The 21,929-nt window shown below is 35.9% G+C and overlaps 1 protein-coding gene across 9 annotated transcripts in view; it reads right to left on the minus strand.

Annotated features, from left to right (window-relative positions):
- The window catches only part of GAS2 (growth arrest specific 2), a 159,494-nt gene that overhangs the window by 82,239 nt on the left and 55,326 nt on the right, over positions 1–21,929 (minus strand). For all 9 annotated transcript variants that reach the window (XM_060159511.1, XM_060159508.1, XM_060159509.1 and 6 more), the window contains one exon: positions 18,445–18,566. In XM_060159511.1, the coding sequence (XP_060015494.1) occupies positions 18,445–18,540 (96 nt within the window). In that variant the 5' untranslated portion in view covers positions 18,541–18,566. The remainder of the gene's footprint in view (positions 1–18,444; positions 18,567–21,929) is intronic.

A 21,929-nucleotide genomic window follows, 5' to 3' on the forward strand; every position in this document is an offset into this window, starting at 1 on the left:
CATGTTAATTTTTCTAATATTGATAGTCTAATGTTTATCCTTTTATCTCTCAGCGGGATTAACCTAAATTATATATTCTCAGCCTCTATACTAATACTTGTGAACTGAATGATGAACATACAAGAGAATGGATGGTTTGAAATCTGAAAGTGTCCTCCCCATTCCCTCAAAGCAACAACCAAATTATGTTGAAATAAAAAGAAAGATTTTTAATTTACTTCTAAAATCTTTTAATTCAATCCATTACCTCTTAGGTTAATCACCTGCTAGCGTTTGGAATTCAATTACCTCAGTTCAAACTCAGCTATGTCACCTTCTTGCTATGGTACTTTGGACAGATTACTTAATGTTTCTGTGCCTCAGTCTCATACTTAATGTTTCTGTGCCTCACTCTCAGCTTCTATTCAACACACATAGAAAAAAAAAATGCATCTCATCGACTATGTGTGAGTGCAAATTAAATAATATAATTCAAGTGTAGAAGTAAGTGTTCAATAAAGTTATCATCACTGCCATCAATGCAAGTAAAAATATATTGAATTGCCTATGATTTCCTTCTCTCATATTTTCTTGAAAACATTTCATTTTTTCTTCTGTTACAGGTACAAGAATTCAGAAAAAGATTGGCAAACAATTTATTTCTATCTTTGCCCTAAACTTAAACGTCACTTTTAAAATAGCTTTCCGATAGAACTTTCTGTGATAATAGAAATGTTCCATATCTGTGCTACCCATTATAGTAACCACTAGTGGCATGTGGCTATTGAGCATTTGAACTGTGGTGAGTGTGACTGGAGACTAATTTTTAAACTTTATTTCTTTTTAATCAGTTTACACTTAAATAGCCACATGTGGCTTGTGGCTATCATATTAGGGCATTCATAACAGGGAAAGTAAAGCCATTATTTGGGGGTTTAGAGAGTCCAATACTTAACCCCTTGACTACTTTGTCTCTAACTAATAGTGTCCCCATGTCTTTCAAGTCCCTCAAATCCAATAGTTCCCCTGGATATAGTTACTGAGATGCATAACTATGTTGGTCATTTAGAAAGAGTTTACTTATGTGCTGCAGAGTACAGCATGTGTATGTCCTAGTTATGGTGTTGTGGGTGTTACAGCTTCAGAAGGGCAGTAGTGACTAATTCTATTTATATTACTTAAAATAATCTACACCTAGAGAACCACGATATTATTTATCATTATACTGCCACAGTGTCAAATACAGTGCTTCACACATAAGCAGTCCTGACTTCTTGTTTTCTGAATCTTATGGTAGATGGGGAAGGAATGAATTAACATTGTGAGTGCTTACCGCACTCTAGGCACACAAAACATATACTTTCAGATAGATTATCCTCTTTAATTCTCAAAAAATAATGCCATGAATTAGGTAGATAATAGTATCTCCATTTTCCAAGATGAAAAAACTGAGCTCACACATAGTTGAAATCGAATCATTCAGTCTCTTACACCCGTACACTTCTAACTGCTCCATGAAAGCTCACCATTGCCTGGAATTTAATATATTTCAGCATTTGATTTATTTCCCAAGGTTTTAGCCAGGTAACATTACAATAAAGAAATACGTATTTTCTTTCACCTATTAAACCTAGAAAAAAATGGAGAGAATGGCATCTTTAGTTCTCCATAGGCAGTGAACTGAAAATTTAATGTTAGTAGTTTATTTTTTTTACTTTACTAGTAGTTTAAATAATCCATTCTTCACAAAAGTTTGAGATAAAATACTCCCCTTGACTACATCAAGTAGACATTTCAGCTATGAAACAGAAGAGATATATAAAAGAAGAAATGGAAATTGGCAGGAACTAATATCTTCCCTTTTCCAAAGGGTATATAGAATGTACTTTCAAATATGCAGGCAATGGGCTTCCCTGGTGGCGCAGTGGTTTGAAGTCCGCCTGCCGATGCAGCGGACACGGGTTCGTGCCCCGGTGCGGGAGGATCCCACATGCCTCGGAGCGGCTGGGCCCGTGAGCCATGGCCTCTGAGCCTGCGCGTCTGGAGCCTGTGCTCCGCAACGGGAGAGGCCACAACAGCGGGAGGCCCACGTAACGCAAGAAATAAATAAATAAAAAGAATTACTAATATTGTAATGTCAACCAGGAGTTACAAACTCAAAGGCCCAGAAGTCAGGCAGATTAAATAACAGAACAAAGTGGCTAGCACTAGGGGACTATAAGAAATGGTGGCAATTGTGGAAAACTAAAGAGCTCATGCCATGTCCAGGAGGGGCAGCCATATTTATTTAGTTCTAACTCAATGTTTCCATAAAGAAATGCAGTTCCAGTGTTGCTGGATCTTCCAGTTTCTCAGAAGAATTTGGAAATCTGGATATTTTAATGTGAAAGTCCCCTGAGTTTGAACAATTGGATCTATAGGCAGCTCTATGTGGTTGCCAGTTTACAATCTCAGTGTTCATATGGGGAATAATAAAAAACAAAAATAACATTTTAAACTAAGAAGTAGTTTAAATTACATGCACACTTTGGAAAAATAGGTCATTTGTTGTAGAAGGTGTAAAGGAATAAAAATTTTTTAGATAATTCTACAGAAGTAAAAACCAGTGACTTCTTTTTCTTCTGTCACTTCTGTTTTAATTGGAACACCTCTAAATCACAGCTATAGTAGGCAGACTTGAAAGAATGAGGTTTGAATGGAAGGAAGAGAAACATTCTGTGAATATGAAAGATTTCTTAGAGGAAGCAAGTGTTGGATACCAGGTGTGACAGTCCCTCAGAGTCTTAACAAAATTAATGATAATTGTTAATTAGTAATTAATTATAGGAACTCAAACAAATGATGATAGTTGATGATAATTAAAAAAAAATGTTTTTGAGAATGTATGTCAGTTTTCTGTGACCTTTCTACAAATCAAGAAATTACCTTAAGGAAATAGTCAGGAAAATTCTTTTAAAATGTATCTTGAAATTTTCCTTTCCAACAACATTTTATACATTCTAAGGTGTAATAACTTATGATTACTGGCAGCAAATTTTGAGTTCACAGGGTCACTGATTCTAATATTTTAGTTAAAACTACTTTTAGTACCCATCTGTATAATATCCAATAAAGAAAAGCATTTTCAAAGGTCCAAAGATTGCCTTATGGATGGATTCCAGGAAACTCAATTTATTTTAGTGACTAACTGATTTCTAAACACTTTTTAAGCAGACTTTTTCTTTTGTAACTCCATGGGACTGCAGATTTGAGGCACCTTGTAGATGCCCATCAATTGACTAATGATAGCTCCATAGATGCTCAGTAGTTTGAAACACAGGGATGTTAAACTTTTAGTAATTCAGAGAAAAGGCTTAAGCCTTGAAACTGCAAATCACCAGCAGTAAGGCCGTGACAAAAAATGGCTATTTATTTAACCTTTTGGAACCTCAGGTCCATCATTTGTAACTTTTTACGAGAATTAAATGTTTGGGAAAGTGCCTAATACCAATCCTAGACCATAGTTTATCTCCAATTACTGTTACTTTTTTTTCAAATACATGTCTACTTTCAGTCTATTTACAAGAAATACCCTGATGAGAGTTGAAAAACAGATACATCATCACATCTGTACTTACTATAATAAGCTCACAAATACATAGGAAAAAATAAAAGACATGCTTTATATTTATATGGTGATTTAATTGCAATTTGTTTTTATCCATCCTCTAATTTTGTTCATCATGCTGTGTGTTCATCTTCGTACTCCATACTCTAGTCACAGTGGATGTTCCGAAAGGCAAATTTAGCTTCCCAGTGCTTTCAGGATAAAGACAAAGCTCCTTATAATATGGCTTCCACAGGTTGTATTAGCCTGGTTCCTCCCTACCGACCTAGCACCATGGTCCTTCCCTATCTTCTGTAGCCATACGAGCTTCTGTTCCCACTCCTGCATTCTCCCGATGCTCCCTCCCACTGCACAGCCCTTACAGAGAACTGTCCTCTCTGCCCTTCCCACACCTGTTTGCCCAAATACCTCCCAATCCCAGATGACAGATCACTTACACCCAAACACCACCCCTCAACACTTCTTTATAATTGCTTAAAATCCACAATGTTCAAGGGCTCCTGCTGCCATGTTCCTGTGTGAGATTAACTGATTAGCAACTATCTCCCTCAGGACAGTTTAGTTCCATGAGGAATGGAACAGTGTCTGGTTTTGTTCACCATTTTATCCCCAGCACCTACTGAACAGTATTTACGGAATATTTGTTGGATAAATACAAGTCTGAGTGTAGCTAAGGCATATATTATGTCCAGAGAGGAGCAGCAGAATGGAGTGGTTACAAGCACAAACTTTGGAGCTAGACTGCCTGTGTTTGAATCCTGGACCTTGATTTACTAGTTATGTGACTTCAGGCACGTAAATCAACTTCACCTGTGAAATAATACTAGTGTCTACATCATAGGGTTGCTGTGAGGGATGTATGAGTTTATATGAACAGTTCCTGAAATAATGCCTGACATGTAGTAAGGTTTTCTGTTTTGTTTTGTTTTCTCACAAGATCAACTGTTTATTGATTTTTTTCTAAAATACTATACATTTAAAGAAACTCCTAATCTGAAAAGACTTGACAATTTTTGGTACATCTGTAGCAAAGGAATAAGGATTTCTGCTGGTAAGTTTTCATGACAAGCAGACACACATCCATTTTCCAAGCAAGACATGAATCTCACCGGAAACATTGAATAAAATGCATAGCTTGTGATAGCGGCAGCCATTTCTCCAATGTCTGAGTTACACAAAATAAAGGCTTTCCCTCCCTCCCCTGCCCAGTGATTACAGTGTAGCTTCCTGCCCCTACACGTCTGCTCCCTGATGACTAAGGATGCTCAGAAGAGACCCTTGTGCTACAGGGTGAGACCCAGCTTTTGTTTGCTCATGAGGAATAAATAGATGTTTGTTAGAAAACTGAAACAAAGAGAAGTTTTAAAAAAATGATATAAAATTCAGCCTGCAGCTTCAATGACCTGGTGGGGATTTTAATGATCACTGAAACACATTGGCAGTCTCAAAAATATTCCTCATTTCCATTTTCATACCTTGCCATCTGGGATAACTATCAAGTTCTTATATTTCTCCCACAAACAGAACTTCCTTCTTTTAGTTCTCTCCCCTCATAATTGTAGTTTTTCAAACTTCAAAAAGCATAGTATAGCTTTTATTCTTTCCTCACCTCTTCCTACTTTGGCCAATAAGTCACCAAACCAGCTCACTGTTATTTTCTAATAAATATGTATTGAAATGTCCTGCCCCTTTCAACGTAGTATTGACACTCTTACTTTAAATCCTTTAATATCTCATGTATGAACAAATGCAGAAACTTCACAAAATATTCTTCCTATCTTTAACCTCAGATCTTTCTAACACAATCTGCACATCATCATCATATTAATCTTTCTAAATTTAATGGTTTCAGTCTCCAGCTCACTGTCTACCAAACAAGGATTCAAATGCTTAAGCCTTGCAGCTATCAACTTAATCTGTCCATCTACAAAAAGTTCTCCCCATATACTCTTCACATCAATCAAGTTGGTCTATTCACCATCCCTAGAATATCCTTACATGTTTCCAACTTCAATATTTGGTTCATTAACCATGAATTTACATTGTATTTGCTTTTTCTCTGTGTTCATCTATTTGCACCAGGTCTGGGCAATTCAAATTCTAGTGCTTCCATGGAAACTTCTCTAAGCACTCCGACAAACTGACTTTTTTTCTGAGCCCCTATAGAATCTACTGTCTATATCAGTAGATGTCCATGTACAATGATGTGTTTCAATTGCTTACGAGTTAAGTCTCCAGATGTTTGTGATTTTAAAAAAAAACAAAAAACTACTGATCTAACAGTTTAAAACTGAAAACCTTTTAAGGACTTATGGCAATTAAGGCAGCCCCCCTGGCCCCTTATTCATTTGCTTATATTTTTTCTTGAGCAGAAATGAAAGGATTGGTGTGACAGGGAGCCCACAGCACCCATAACCCTTGGGCACCCATGGGGGTATATTGCACAGTATGTAGGAACCCATGATCTTTCCTCAGTCTGACTCTTCCCCTGCCTTTTCAGCTGTAAAATAAAGCACGATCATCTACCCATTTCTTCATGTACAAAATCCTGGCCATTCTGTCTAATTCATCACCAAATTCTATCTAATTCATCACCAAATCCTGCCAAGCCTGCCAAGTGTATATCCTAAAACCACTTACTTGTTTCTAGTACTACTGCTACCATCCTAGGCTAAATTGTCATAATTTGTCACCTGACCTGGACAATAGCTTCCTAAGTGGGTCCTTAGTTCCATTTTCACCTTTCCTAATCCATTCTCCACACTGCTAATGTTATCTTTCCAAAAGACTTGATCATGTTCCTGTTCAATGGTATAATATTGTTCTTAAAATAGATGACAACAGGGCTTCCCTGGTGGCGCAGTGGTTGAGAGTCTGCCTGCCGATGCAGGGGACGCGGGTTCGTGCCCCGGTCCGGGAGGATCCCACATGCCGCGGAGTGGCTGGGCCCGTGGGCCATGGCCGCTGAGCCTGAGCGTCCGGAGCCTGTGCTCCGCAATGGGAGAGGCCACAGCAGTGGGAGGCCCGCGTACCGCAAAAAAAAAAAAAAAAAAAAATAGATGACAACATCCAACAAAACTTAGCGCTGGTCTCACCTCTTGATGCTCTAGTATTACATTCTAGTATCCAGACACTCATTTTCCTTTAGTTCCTCAAAGTCATCCTGCACCTCCACATTTAAGGGTTTTCATATGTGCTATTTTCTGTATTTAAAACACTCAGTGTTCCCTCTCTACCTGGCTAATGCCCATTCCTACCTCAGAATTATAGAAAAATCTTTCTACAAGACTAAGTTAGGTCTTCCTCTTACTTACTCATGTACTTAGACTTTCCCATACTTAGTCATAACACAGCTGTAATTCACTGTTGACTGCATCATTAGCTTAAAGTTATTCTCCCTTCCCTGCTACTCCACAAGTTACCTTGTCCTGCATATTTTAGGTGTCCAATAAATATTTATTGAATAATTGATAAAATGTCATCAATGTAATATATGTTATGATGATAAAAGTTTGAGAACCATTGGTATATATCATTTATTGAGCACTTACCATTGATATCTGTATTTTTATATGTTCATATTTTATTTTCTTAACTAGACTGTAAGCCCTTTGAGAGGTGACAGTAATGCTTTAATCTTCTTCTTTTTAGTTATCAGCATCTTGAACACAGTTATCACTCAGTAAATATCTATTTGTTGAAAAATCTAGAAGAGCATCTTTAAATGATACTTTATATAGGGTGGTTAGGAATGGCCTCAGCCAAGGGATGACATCTGAACAGAGATGTAAAGGGAGTGAGGAACAAGTCATACATGCATGTGAGGAAGGACTACCCTAAGAAGCTAGAAAAGCAAGTGCAAAGGCCCTGTGGTGGGTGGAACCTGCTTGTTGGGTTCAAAGAACAGCAGAGAAGCTAGTATGGCTGCAGCAAAGTGGGGTGAGGGGAAAGTCATAGGAAATTGTATCAGATAGACAGCTGGGGAACAGAGTACATAGTGCTTATAGACTTAGAAAGATTTCAGACTTTTCCTGCAAGTGAGTCAAGGTGCCATTGAAGAATTTTGAGCTAGGAGTTGACATGATATGACTTAAGTTTTAAATTATCTGATGATTTAATCCATGTAAAAAACTTACTTACTGACCTAGAGTAAGTACTTAGTAAATGGTTGCTTTATTATCATATCACATGGTATTCATTTAGTCTGAGAAAAAAGATCAGACATTTACGTTTCAATCTTTAAACAATGCTTAAATATAGCAAATATGACAAATAGAATAAAATGTGGTATTGTTTCTCTTATTAAATTATTAACATAATAAATAAATAAATAAAATTATATTATAACAATATAAATTATAATAATTTATAATATAATTGATGCATGTATATTTATACATATGTAAATGTACATATGAATTGCTACATTATTTCTTATATGGAGCAGTGATGCTAGCAAGGCATTCTTTAGACAAGCAGCCTAAACTGGCGTGAAATTAGACATGACTAGCAAAGTAATATAAACATCAAATACATACTAGACAGCTTCATGCATGATATGTAATGCATTTTCAAACTGCTAAGTGAAACAATAGAAGGTATTCATGTAGTTAGCCCCTAAAAGCTTAAGATACAGTTGAAAAGCTCTATATACTGTAAACTCAATTACCTCATCTAAAAAACATTATGCCATTAGCCTGTAATATACCAGTACCACATACCTTGGACCACACACACATCAATATGGTGAGCACTTATATTTTAAATCACCAAGCAATCCCTAGACATGTTTAAATTAAAAAGAAACTCTTTTCCCCTGATTTTCAGTCCCTTAAAAAAGGCTCTTGTTATAAAATCTGTGAATGTTCTTCATTAAGAAATGGCATGCATAATCATTATTGATTTGTTAAAATGACCAGAATTTCTCCAAAGCATTTAGTAACAGCTCATTTTAAAATGATTAATTTTCTATTTTCCATGTGGTGAGAGTGACTTTTCTTGACATAATATTCTATACCCACAGAGCTTCGAAACAGCAGTGACCACAATTAGTGCTATCAAATATCATGAAAACACTTCCCCAGTTATACTCCTTTTACAATCTTGTCTTGCCCATGTGCCTGCATGCAGTTAAATGCAGTATGTAAGCGTGTAAGGGGAAGAGATGATGTCATCATGGAAAAATTTGATCAGGTTTGCTTTTATGCTCAGGGGGCAATGTTCTGCTGGTGCTATGAAATCATGTAGATGAAAAATGTGTGTGTGTGTGTGAACCTCCTTCTTCTAATCCAAAATTTGTTTTAATTTTTTTCACATTTTCTGGAATTTCAATTCAACATGTTTTATTTTTAGTCTTATGTTTCATATGTCTTTTTTTTTGGCGGTACGCGGGCCTCTCACTGTTGTGGCCTCTCCCATTGCAGAGCACAGGCTCCGGACGCGCAGGCTCAGCGGCCATGGTTCACGGGCCCAGCCGCTCCGCGGCACGTGGGATCTTCACGGACCGGGGCACGAACCCGTGTCCCCTGCATCGGCAGGCAGACTCTCAACTACTGCGCCACCAGGGAAGCCCTCATATGTCATTAATGCAGCCAACATTTACACTACTAAACAATAGCTTACACTTTGAACTTTTGAAACACTTTTCAAAAACACTTTTGAAGGAGAGTCCTTTATCAGCAGGTCCACATAAACTTGTAGGCTCTGAAACTTTTCAAATTTCTAGATTAAATGCTGCCACCTGGCCTTTCTCCTTCTCTCCCCTCACTCTGGATTTTGGGGATTCTCAGCAGAGCATTAGAATAGGGCTAGAAATACCCTCTCTCACATCTCTTAGCACAAAGAGCTCATCAGAAACAAACTCCAATGTGAAAAGAACATTAGAACTTGGGGAAAAAAATGACTTGCTTTTGCTCATGTTAAAAAGGTCAGCAGCTACTGGTCTACAACAAGTAAGAAAGAAGGTAAACATAATAGTAATAAAATTTATTTTACTCTCTTGCAATTTGAGGGAAATTCTGAAATGATTCTGATTCTTGTCATTTGCTTCTTTTATGTAAAAACCTTACTCAAACATGAGCGCTTGTCACAAAGGTTAATTATATGCTTTGCACATGGTTATTTTCCATTTGGCTATACAAGGATCTATACACTTGTCCAAATAATTATAAATATGTAAAGCCAAAATGTAGTTGAACTTCTAATTCCATCTACAGATAATTGAACAAACTTTATACTGTTTTTAGTAATTTTCCCAAAGAACCTCAGCCTGCCTTTCTAGACAATGGCTTTCTCCACCACCCACCAAAAGAATTATACAATAAGAGGAAGATTGACAATTCTTCTATGATTCATTGAGAACAATCAAATGAGAATAACTTAGATTCTGACTTTGTAGTAATAAAAAGTAAGATTAAACAACGTAATAATGTATGGGTACTAGACATGGTCAAATGAATGTACTAAAATCCAGTTAAAAACCATTGCAATAGGCCCATATAAGTGCACACTGGGCATTCAAGTGTGTGTACAGCCATTATTTTACAAAGCAGGTATTATTATTTTTAATTTGTATACCTTTGATCTAGGAATTAGATGAGACATACTCAAAATAATGTTTTTAAAACGATGTGTATGAAAACTTTTCAGTATATATTACTATATGTTTTAAGTTCTATTCTAAATTTAGCCACATAATAAAATATTGCCTTTCTCTTTTTTAATCTGTGACTGCTTAAAATCCCTTTCTTCCAAATCATTTTGTATGCTTGATCTGAACATCTATGTACTACCACCTACATATATTCTCCCTGATAGAGAGTAAACTCCTTGAGTAGACTGTGTCTTTGTCACACCCATTCTCACCACCAACAGGCAGGCACATGAATATACAGAGCAAATAACATCACCTCCTGCTCCTAGCATATACTCATCAATCATCTAACAAATGTCAAAATGACATGTACAAGTAGGACTCAATTATTATGAAATATTTGTAGTTCATAATATTCTATATTATTAAAGATTGATAAAATGATGAACTTGTTACCCTTTAATGACTTTTATATTTTCTTTTTGAGCTATCCACTGGTGAATAAAATAACACGTTTTTTGGAAAGCTAATAGCAGTATTTATTGCTCATGTTCCTAAACACTGCAATTTTCTGATTCCCTCCTGCAGTTTTACAGAAACTGTACTTTTACCTTGGTCGTTAAATAGTGTTTTGGTAGATGACTAATTAGGGGCTGAGAAGAAACAATAGTTCTTCTATTCTCATTTCACTCACCAACTATTTTATTGGGCAAAAGAGTCAGTTACTGGGAAAAAGATGTAAAAAAAGAAAAGAAAGAAACATGGTGATTCCATCTTTACGGCTCCTTCAGTAATTGAAAAACACAACCCTTAATTGCTGTAACAATACCTCATTTCAGGTCAGAACTATCTCTTGAGAACCTATTCCATGAAAGGCCCTACAATTATTCTTCTTCCTAATTCTCAATGGTGAGCAAATTCATAAAACTACTGGTTATCACTCATCTCATCCTTATTTTACAGGAACTGTGGCAAACATTACAAACAGGCCTTGAAAAGTAATCCCGAAACTAAATAAAACATTTGGATATTAATATGATCATTTCTATCATCATTTTTTTTACCTTTAGATAATGCTCTGAACTCAAATAATAAATATATCATGTGACTATCTAATAACATCTACAATTACCTAAATGACCGACCTCCTCCAGCATTTATTTACTAACTAGTTTAGACCTCCACGGTCTATTGCTTCAGCCAGTCTCTTGTCAGTACTTTTAATGTCCTCAGATCCTTGTTCTTCCCCTGCACCACCCTAAAATTCTCTAATCTGTTTTCTCCATTACTTAAAAAGTCAACTTTGTTCCATATGATTTTGCACATCAAAGACTTCTGAGCTAAGCAGAACCAGCAGAGGGAGGAATTTTCAAGTCGGTAAGAATAAAAGTCTTCAGGATTAAAAATCGTTTCATAACAACATCTGGATCTACAAGTAAATGTCTGCATTGGTCCATTTATTCACTCATTCATTTATTTATTCATCCAAAACACGTCAACTGAGCACCTATATGCCAGTTATTATGATGGACTTATATGTGAATAGAACACAAACCATGTCCTCAAGGATCTTAGAGTCTAGTAAAGGAATAAAGAAAGAATAAGACAAGAAAACAACTAAATATAACAATAGGGTACAGGTGTTCTGACAGATGAGAGCCAATTTGTAGACCCTGAGCCCAGTGAATGAAAGGAGTGCTGATCTCAAGTCTTTACTGTAAAGCTTCCTTCTTATAACAGAGACCTCAACTGTTTACTATGCATTAGGGAAAGGGAAATGCCTTGTGGGGACCAGGTGATAGATGGATATATGACCTTAGTCCACATTACACTATGACTATTGTGCCTTCCAGAATGTGTATTTGGCATGGATATTCTCAGCAACTGTCAGAATTTTTATTACCTGATACAGGGAATAAATTCATATTTGACAGAAGGACCAAATAAAATATCACAATTTTGAAAAAATCAGAGATTCACACTACTATCAATGACTCGAACATTGCAAAGAAAGTAATTTCCGTCATATCTCCATTCGATTCAAGGCCATATATAAGACAGATGGGATGCAAAGAACAGTGGGGAAATTATAATGAAGTAACAGTTTCAATCATAGTTGTTCCAGATGTGGTCTTTTCATTGAAGTATATGAACAAATATCCTGGTACTTGGCATGCATCTACTGATATGGAAGATGCAATTTTCTTAATCCTAATAAATAGAAAAATCCAGAAGCAGTTTACATACACTTGACAAAAATAACAGAACACTTACTATCCTGCATCTCAAGCTCCAGCTCTGTGACATAGCCTACAGGGACTATGGGGATTTCAACATCCCACAAAATACCAAACTCTTCTACTATATCATGATATTTTGCTGATTTGATATTGAAGAACAGGAATAGTAGGCAAACTAGATGAGTTCATAAAATACACGCATTCTAGTGGTGTAAGATAAACCCTATGAGAATCCAGGAAGGGGGCTTTGCCAACTAAGTAAAGTTTCTGGGGCCAGTAGTGGAGGCCATGTAGGAACATTGCCTTTTTTGTAAAGGATATCTTGTAATATATATCCTAGCTTGCTATGGTTGTTTGATGGAGGTTGAATCCCTGTCTCGGGATACTAATGACCATGAAACTTGAACAGTTTATAATGAACTTAGCTCCAGATAATTAACTTGACCATATTTTTAGTTGTGCCCAGCGACACTCTATCATGGAGTAGAAGTGTAACATATAGAATTAGTTCAATCAGTCCTGAAGATCCAGGTAAATTCCACAAGCACATCATTCACTTCCTATCCTGCTCACTTTTCACACTACTTTTTTTTCTCAGCCTGCACATAGAGTCCATATCAAGTCCCCTATGACTAGCTGACAAAGGGTGAAAAAAAGTCAAGAAGCTTTTTATATCATTCTACATTTTATGTATGCTATTCTATAAATGTTATTATTCTATAACATTTACTGCTATAGCGTTTAAGCCCCATTTAGGCATATCCCTGTAATATGGTATAAAACAGAAGAAACTGCCAATGATAAAAACATTAACCAAGACATTTCATTGTCTCTGAGCTAGAGAAGTCGGGACAAGAGAATTTAATTTTATAATGGGGAATGATTTATTTTAATATATTTAAAACTTGAAGATATTTATTTCTTTTAATTCCTAGGAATTGGACTTTATCACTAACTTTCCTATTTTTTTCATCTCTCCTCAATCCCAGGCCGAGAAATAACCCATCAAAAAAATCATTTATTTCCATATCATTCCACCTATATTCCCTCCCTCTCATCATGATTCACTCTGTTGGTTTAATCTTGGCAATACATTTGCATTTCAAAATCATGGATTTCTTAAGGAATATACGATTATTTTAGTTGCACGGCTAGATACAAACACCTGTAGATTAATCACAGCTGAGATTTTCTTTTCAAGAAAAACCTTTTACCACTTCTACCATACTTGTTCTGTCAGAGACACCAGCAGTACACACAAATTTCTGGATTTCTCTGAATTCAATCTTGGTAAGACGTTCTCTCAACAGAATGTGCTATTGATTTTTGAGGGGAAAAACTCTGATCGTTATGTCTTATTTAATTCCTGGATGGCACAACATCCTGAGGTATTGCTATCTCACAGCTCAGAGAACTAGGTTTTCTTGATGGGCAAACATACTATGGGCCTTCTATCTGACTAGGATGTTCTTTCCCACAAACAAGGGCTGGATTCTACATTTAGATGGTGAATGTTCAGTTCCTTCCTTAGAGCATAATGTAGCATTCTACTAAGTAACAGAACTTCTTTTTTTTTTTTCTTTTCCCTTCATGTACTTCAAACCTGATCTAACCACCCAGAGCTCTTTGAAGTCAAAGGAAACTCTGAACCCAGGGAAACTCTGATGTCTGGGGCAGAGACTCTTAAGATAAATGAGACAAACAGGAGTGTTAGGAGAAAAAAAGAGGTTGAATCCTTTGAGTATTTTGCACCATGTTGATGCCCCAGTGGTTCAGAAAATCGTGTACACAAATCAGCAAGTCATGATTGGGAAAAAGAACAGAGTAATTATACAATAGCAAGTGAACTCTCTAGACCAGGATATGAAAGTTCATACAACAATGTAACAATTATTTTGCCTTGATTGGAGACGCCAAGTAACTAAGGGTCAAAAGGCATAAAACCTAACCTTGAACTTATCACTTGTTTTGGTTTTCTCATCCCAATAGGATATTGGAAAGATTAATAGTTTAGATTTTTGCCTTTAAAGTTCCTCAGCTCTGGGAATATTAACATTTATATTTATAATAAATTGATTGTATTATGGTACATATAAAGTAATCAAAATCAAACTACACATTAAATTGCTGCACCCTGGTCTCAAATACTTGTAACCCAACTATGGCGTAACTCTGTGAAATCTCTGCATTGCTTCCATGCAAAATGAGAAAGTGCACAGGCTAAGATTAACTACTTAAAGCTAAAACCATAGAGAGGCTATTTTTAAAATTGATCCATTGATGCTTGGAAAGAAAGAATCATAGGATATAATTTATTTTAATTCAGGGTATTTTATCAAGTCAGAATAGGCTATGAGTCATGCATTTATAAATAAAATATTAAATATGTAAACTGTCTAACATATTTATTAAATTTACTTGCAAATATTAATAGTGTTTAAATCACTCTTAACACAGACATACTTCACACATACCAGACATAACTTACTCGCTCTAAAGTATTTACACAGCTGTAAAATCCCCAAATTAACTATCAATCAGGAAAAGTAAAAATATTGCTATGAGAACAAGAATATGAGATTTAAGCAGCTGGAAAAGAATTACAAAGGACTTCCTATAACGTGACTTTAGATGAGATCAAGTTTGCCGTTGATTTTTTTTTAAGTAATATTGTTTTAACATCTTTCTAAACATAACAGTTTCACTAATTCAGCAAAGTAATTGGCCAACTCATCTATCTTCACCACTATTGTCCCTAAATTTCAAAACGCCCAGGTGGAAAATAATTACTTACATACACACATAAGCAAACAATATTGTGATCTTAATATTGTAACCTCCAATTTGAAAGTCTCCTTTTTTCCTAAAGGAAACAGTCAATGTAAACTCAACTACGTGGGTCTTAGAAAATCTATTCTGGTTTAAATTTAGATTTAATAATAACAAAATATTGTCGAATATCATATAACAGCTATTTCTGTTTATAGACAAAGGTGGACTGAAGACCATGACTCTTGAGAAAATTATATTTATGAACAATAATAGCCATGAAGATATTAGCCATTTGGCTTTTCATCTTTTGAAAAATTTCTCATAAAATGCAAAAAGAAAAACTAGCTGTCTTTGCATTTTTCATAAAGTTAAGCACATGCTATTTTGATTTAAGCTGCACTGGAAGTAAGTTGTGAAATATATGAATTTTGCCAAGGACACAGAAGGCAATTTAGTCAAGAGTAATTGTGTCAACTTCTAACTCAGAGTAAATTTGATTTTTTGAGCATTGAAAGTTAGGTCATAGTGGGTTTTTTAAAACCTACACTTGTTTAATAATGATGGTTGAATTTTTATACTAAAACATTTATCATAGTCAAAATATTACTTGAGTTTTTTATTCAATTAAACAAATGGCTTAAGGTCAATAAATGAAAGGAAAATTTCTTTTGTTTCTTTTTATGTTTTACAGTTTTATTATAAAACTAATATAATTTGAAATAAATGTTTCAAAGGAAACAGCTAGCAAACTCCTGACTCATACCTATCCTCAATATTACATATTACTATGGAGATTTGGGTCAAATGTATCAATACATATATTTGCATAGAGTAGCTATCACATTAACTATAAACTTTTACAAGGTACTTATTTTTTTCTTCTAGTTTCCTCTAGTTAATCTAAAATTCTCATCAGGGTCTCTTAACTCAAATGCATGAGAGGTAATATTTACCAATAGTCTTTTTTGTGTAATGCTCTTTGGCAGGCATAGATGCATAATTATTAATCCTATTTTAAAGATAAGAAAACTAAGGCTCAGACACATCCACTCAATAGATAGTAAAACTAGAACCCAAGCAAAATGTGTTCAACATCAAAGCATTTATGCAATAGACTAGTGCTTTGTGGGCTGTCTTACACTTGACAGTCTTATAATTCTCTTCAGGGATCTTAACTTCTGTTTTAAAAAGCAAAAGTTGACAAAATAAACAAAATCAGAAAACTGTGCCTTAGTAGAGTTGCTTATTCTTTGTTACTAGGAAGGATTCAAGATCTTAATATGGAGGCAATGAGCTCTCTTTCCTCAACAATAAATAATACAAATAGAGGTTGCAGGACCTATACAAGCATTATTAAGATAATGCTTTCAAAAATCTGGGCACAACCCCTTTTTTTCCCCTCTGTTAATTATTTTAGAGTGAATTTTCTATGCAGATTGTCCTCCTACTATGCATTATGTTTTCTCATTAGTGAACTGAAGTAAAAGCCAGTTACATTACAATGGAGGACACAGCAGAAGAAAAATCAGTTTCCTAACAGTCCTAACATTGTCTGCATTTTCATAAGCGATCTCTTCGTGTCTAAGCTACGCATAGTGAACCAAAGTGAGAGAGCATTAGACTTGGAAAGAGGACGTCTACATCAAGTTCTTGCTCTGTCACTTACTAGCTGCGTGATCGTTCATAAATCATTTAGTCTGCATCTAAACGCAGGAAAACAAAAAATGAACTCAATTGTTCCCAAACTTTGCTGCACATTAGATTCACCTGCAGAGCTTTTTAGAGCTCCCAATCCCCAGGTCCTTCTCCATGGGGATTAAATCAGAATGTTCAGGTAAAGGAGCCAGGCCTCATAGTTTTTAAAGATCTTCAGGTGATTCCTCTGCACAGCAAGGTTTGGGAGCCAATGAGTTAATAAACATTTTCACAGAGCTTCTTTTATTTTTTAAATTTTTAAATTAAAAAAAAATTTTAAACATCTCTATTGGAGTATAATTGCTTTACAATGGTGTGTTAGTTTCTGCTTTATAACAAAGTGAATCAGTTATACTTATACATATGTTCCCATATCTCTTCCCTCTTGCATCTCCCTCCCTCCCACCCTCCCTATCCCACCCCTCTAGGTGGTCACAAAGCACCGAGCTGATCTCCCTGTGCTATGCGGCTGCTTCCCACTGGCTATCTATTTTACATTTGGTAGTGTATATATGTCCATGCCACTCTCTCACTTTGTCCCAGTTTACCCTTCCCCCTCCCCGTGTCCTCAAGTCCATTCTCTATGTCTGCGTCATTATTCCTGTCCTGCTTTTAAGATGGAAAAAAAAATGAAGAGGCTTTGTATGTTATGTAATACTTTACAGAGCAATATAAAATATTATCCCCAAACTAACTACAGCGCTATAAAAAGAAACCCATTGTTTCAGGGAGCTTTATCTTTTGTTTAGATTTTAGTTCAGTAATCATAAAGAAATTTGACATAAATAATAAGTTTTACTTTTCTTTTGCCAGAGTTGCAGAAAGTTTAACAGCTTTTCCTTTTACTTTTAAGCTGTCTTCAACAATATTTTAACCTCATTTTTTCTTACCTCTTTTTCTTCTGTCTAAAATTAAGGAAAGTAAAAAAAAAATAAAATTAAGAAAAGTGTCATCTACCTTGTTCCTTTCCAAAAATATCAAACACCACACTTTTATTATGTGTTTATAATAACCAGGAAAAATATTAGAACAATGTGTGGAAAGGAAATATGAGCAGTCAGAAAGAAAATAATTTGTTCAAAGTTACTTAGTACTTAAGTACTTAATACTTAATACTACTTACTTAAAAAGAGCAAAATATTACACACTCCAGATATTTTGTTCCAGTATTCAGTCTTAATCTATCTGGAAACAAAGACCTATTCAGTATATCTTTCTTGACCAGATTTTGTTCATTGCCTGATGACATAAATTATTTCTCTGTTAAAATTTTAATCAATAGATCAGATTCAACCAGTTTATATACAGCATTTGTTTTGTATTAATACCATCAACTTCCATAACCTTCTATTTAATTAGACTTATTGAAAGGATTATGTAATTTATGTAATTAGAGTGCAAACAACACGTTACCTAATTAAAAAGCACCCTCTGTGTTTCATTGTTAATAGAGGACTTAATGCATCCATTCACAACAAAATCCTCAAACTCAATTCATAAGCTACTACAAGTGTAATCCACCATCTGACAGCAACTGATTTTGCCTTGGGACCTTTTACCTTGGCGGGCTTGTTAGCATCCATGCTCTCTTTGAATTTCTCCTGCACAGTTTCTACAAGTTGACAGAGCAAGGCACCATTATCCAATTTCTCCATAAAAGTTTCTGCCGTAATCTCCTTCCCTGAAATAACAAAAAGAAGCATTATAAAAACACAATCATTCCCCAACCCAAATGTGACATTCATGCCAACATATGCAGTTTTTATCACCAAAATTCCAATTCTAGCTGAGTTACATATCTGAGATAGGAAATCACTGGAAAGAATGGTTTCTTTGGAATTTTACGTTTTTCAGTTACTTTGGCCTGTAAGGCAAGAGCATAAAGCGAAACTGGTATTTTGTGTTGTGTATACGTCTTTCATCACAAGAACTCCATAGCTCCCCTTTAATATAAAATAGAGCCATAGTATATCAAAAATCAACCACCACTGGCAATTTTAAGAGTGTGGCCAATGCATAAAACCACATCTCTATGGGCTTCCCTGGTGGCGCAGTGGTTGAGAATCTGCCTGCCAGTGTAGGGGACATGGGTTCGAGCCCTGGTCTGGGAAGATCCCACATGCCGCGGAGCAACTAGGCCCGTGAGCCACAACTACTGAGCCTGCGCGTCTGGAGCCTGTGCTCCGCAACAAGAGAGGCTGCAACAGTGAGAGGCCCGCGCACTGCGATGAAGAGTGGCCCCCGCTCGCCGCAACTAGAGAAAGCCCTCACACAGAAAGGAAGACCCAACACAGCCAAAAAAAAATAAATAAAATTAAAAAACAAAAAAACACATCTCTAAATTCCATTGAGTTTGTTTTCCTGATGAAGATAATACAGGTAAAATTAATGCAAGTAAGAAACTCTCTATAAGAAAACACTGCCCCTCTAACCACTCTTCCCCTTCCTGATGCAGTGCTTGAACTGTGGAATTATTAGGTTCAGATCTCTCTGCTTTTTTTTTTGTCTCCTCACAACCACTCACAGCTTCAATTACTGCTCTTATGAACATGATTCACAGTTGTCCATCCCTGCCATTTTATTGGTTAAAAGTTATTTTTCTTTCTTATATGCTCCCAAAGTATATTTTCTTTCTTCTTTTTTTCTTTTACTTTGTAACAGCTTTATTGGGATATAATTCACATCCCTTACAATTCACCTCTTTCAAGTGCATAATTCAATGACATTTAGTATATTCACAGAGTTGTGCAATTACCACCACAGTCAATGTTAGTACATTTTTATCACTCCCCAAAGAAACTGTACCCTTTAAATATCACTCCCGATGGCTCCATTCCCCACCCCCCCAGGCTCTATAAAATCATTAATTTCTTTTTTGTATGTTCCTCAAAACCCCTTTCCCTAAGCTCTCTCCTTTTCCTGGTGTTGTAATTCTCTAAGTTTCAGAATATTTTATTTCCCTGTTTTAATTTCCTATAACTTATTAGTCACAAGTCCTATAGATTCATGCTTCCTTCTGTTTCTAGAACCATAATCTTAATTTAAAAAATGCATGGGGGCTTCCCTGGTGGCACAGTGGTTGAGAGTCCGCCTGCCGATGCAGGGGACACGGGTTCGTGCCCTGGTCCGGGAAGATCCCACATGCCGCGGAGCGGCTGGGCCCGTGAGCCATGGCCGCTGAGCCTGCGCGTCCAGAGCCTGTGCTCCGCAACGGGAGAGGCCACAAGAGTGAGAGGCCCGCGTACCGCAAAAAAAAAAAAAAAAAAAAAAAAAAAAAAAAAAAAATTCATGGTCTGATACCTAAACTCTAGCAGCAAGAACAATGGTTAGTCCTCGTATCCTCAAGGTCTGCCTCCAGAACATACCATAATCACTGCTAAAATTAATATTGCTAAACACCACCCTCACTGAGCCAATCTTCGTCTTTACTGCATAGTCCCTAATCTTCTCCTCTACGTAAAAGATGAAACAAACCCGCTTTAACCCAATATCCAAAGTCCTCTCATATGCCGCTAATCCACCTTTCTATTCTACCTTGCTTACACCCTGCTCCTTGGTCTGCACCCTGCCTTCCTAGTTCCATGGGCAGATCTTCCCGTTTCCACTCCCATGCCTTGGTGCAGGCATGGCCCCTTCTATAACAGCCCCCTATCTTCTATCTGCCTGGCCACATTCTACTTTCCCTTTAATCAGAAATCCAGAAAGAGATTCTCCCAGTGTACATCAATCTCCTTCCTATATGGTCATACTCGGGAGTATCACTCACTCTGGCACTCATCAAACTTCTTCTGTGGCTAATAACATGCTTTGTACAAAGTTCCTGTCATCACCAGTACATTAGAAACCTCTTGAGGTATATTGTTTTTTGTGTGTGTTACTACAGAGGTAAGCATAATGTTACTTACATAGAAGGTACCTAGTAAAACATGTTCAGTGAGTACGTGAATTGACAAATGAAGAAACAAACTCTTGGAAAACTTTGAGAAAATGTTGGGTATTATTTCTGTGAAAAGTAGTTGTTAAAGAAAAAAGAAAAAAGGAGGTATTTTAAAGTTTTATACTGAGAGTCATAGGATTACCTTTTATCTTAAGAAAAATGCATGCAGCTCAATTCCATGAACACTTAAGATAAATGTAAACCAACTGGAACAACAGATATACTACTGGCTTAAAGTTAAACTCACACTACCTAATATATTTGGTTTTCAAGAAACATCTGTTTGAAATGATTTTTTTACAGTTTGGGGGGAAGGGCAGGTGAAGGAGGAAAAAGAATTACTTTTTTTATGTTCTTTTTTTCCCTACTGGATAGTTCACATTTTAGCCCTCAGTTAGGATAATGACTTCTGCAGGTGGCAAAACAGCAGTAGCTCTAAGTACTCACCACAGAGGTAGCCTATACAGAGCTATTAGTATTTCAAAATTGTATGCAGCTCAGCTCAATTAAGGAATGAAAGTAATAGTCTCAAGATACAAAAAAGCCAGCACAACAGAATTTGTATTATGCATTCACCATATTGGCTTTCATTTTCTAATGATAATAAGAGAGTTATGTACGAACAAGCATAAAAATAAATATTAGAAATATTTTTAAAATTATCAATTACATTTCAAGGTAAAGAAGGTAAACTTTACCTAAACTGTTGAATGATTCCTTTATAAATTACTTATAAGATTTTCTACATTTGGAAGAGGTCTTTAGGCATTATTTCATTAAGCTACTTGAAAATTTAAAGATTCTATTCATAATGTCAAGTGATGAGATGATTACAATAAATTTACAAGAACTTGTAAATTATGAAAAGAAAAATGGCTTTCATTGAAAAGTCATTAGCAATTTACCAAAAGGAATGATTTTTACTTTTTCTGCATTATACCTGAACAATTTTTTGTTATCCTCCTTTTCATGAATACTTGAGGAATTTAATATTGAACATCTGTACCTAATGAAAAATATATTAGGTCTCAGCTTTCAATTCTGTATATTTTATAGCTCCAAAAGGTGGGATTTTTTTTTTTTTTTGGCTAAAGCAGACACTATTAC

The sequence above is a fragment of the Lagenorhynchus albirostris genome, chromosome 9, assembly GCF_949774975.1.
Source record: "Lagenorhynchus albirostris chromosome 9, mLagAlb1.1, whole genome shotgun sequence".
Taxonomy (NCBI): Eukaryota; Metazoa; Chordata; class Mammalia; order Artiodactyla; family Delphinidae; genus Lagenorhynchus; species Lagenorhynchus albirostris.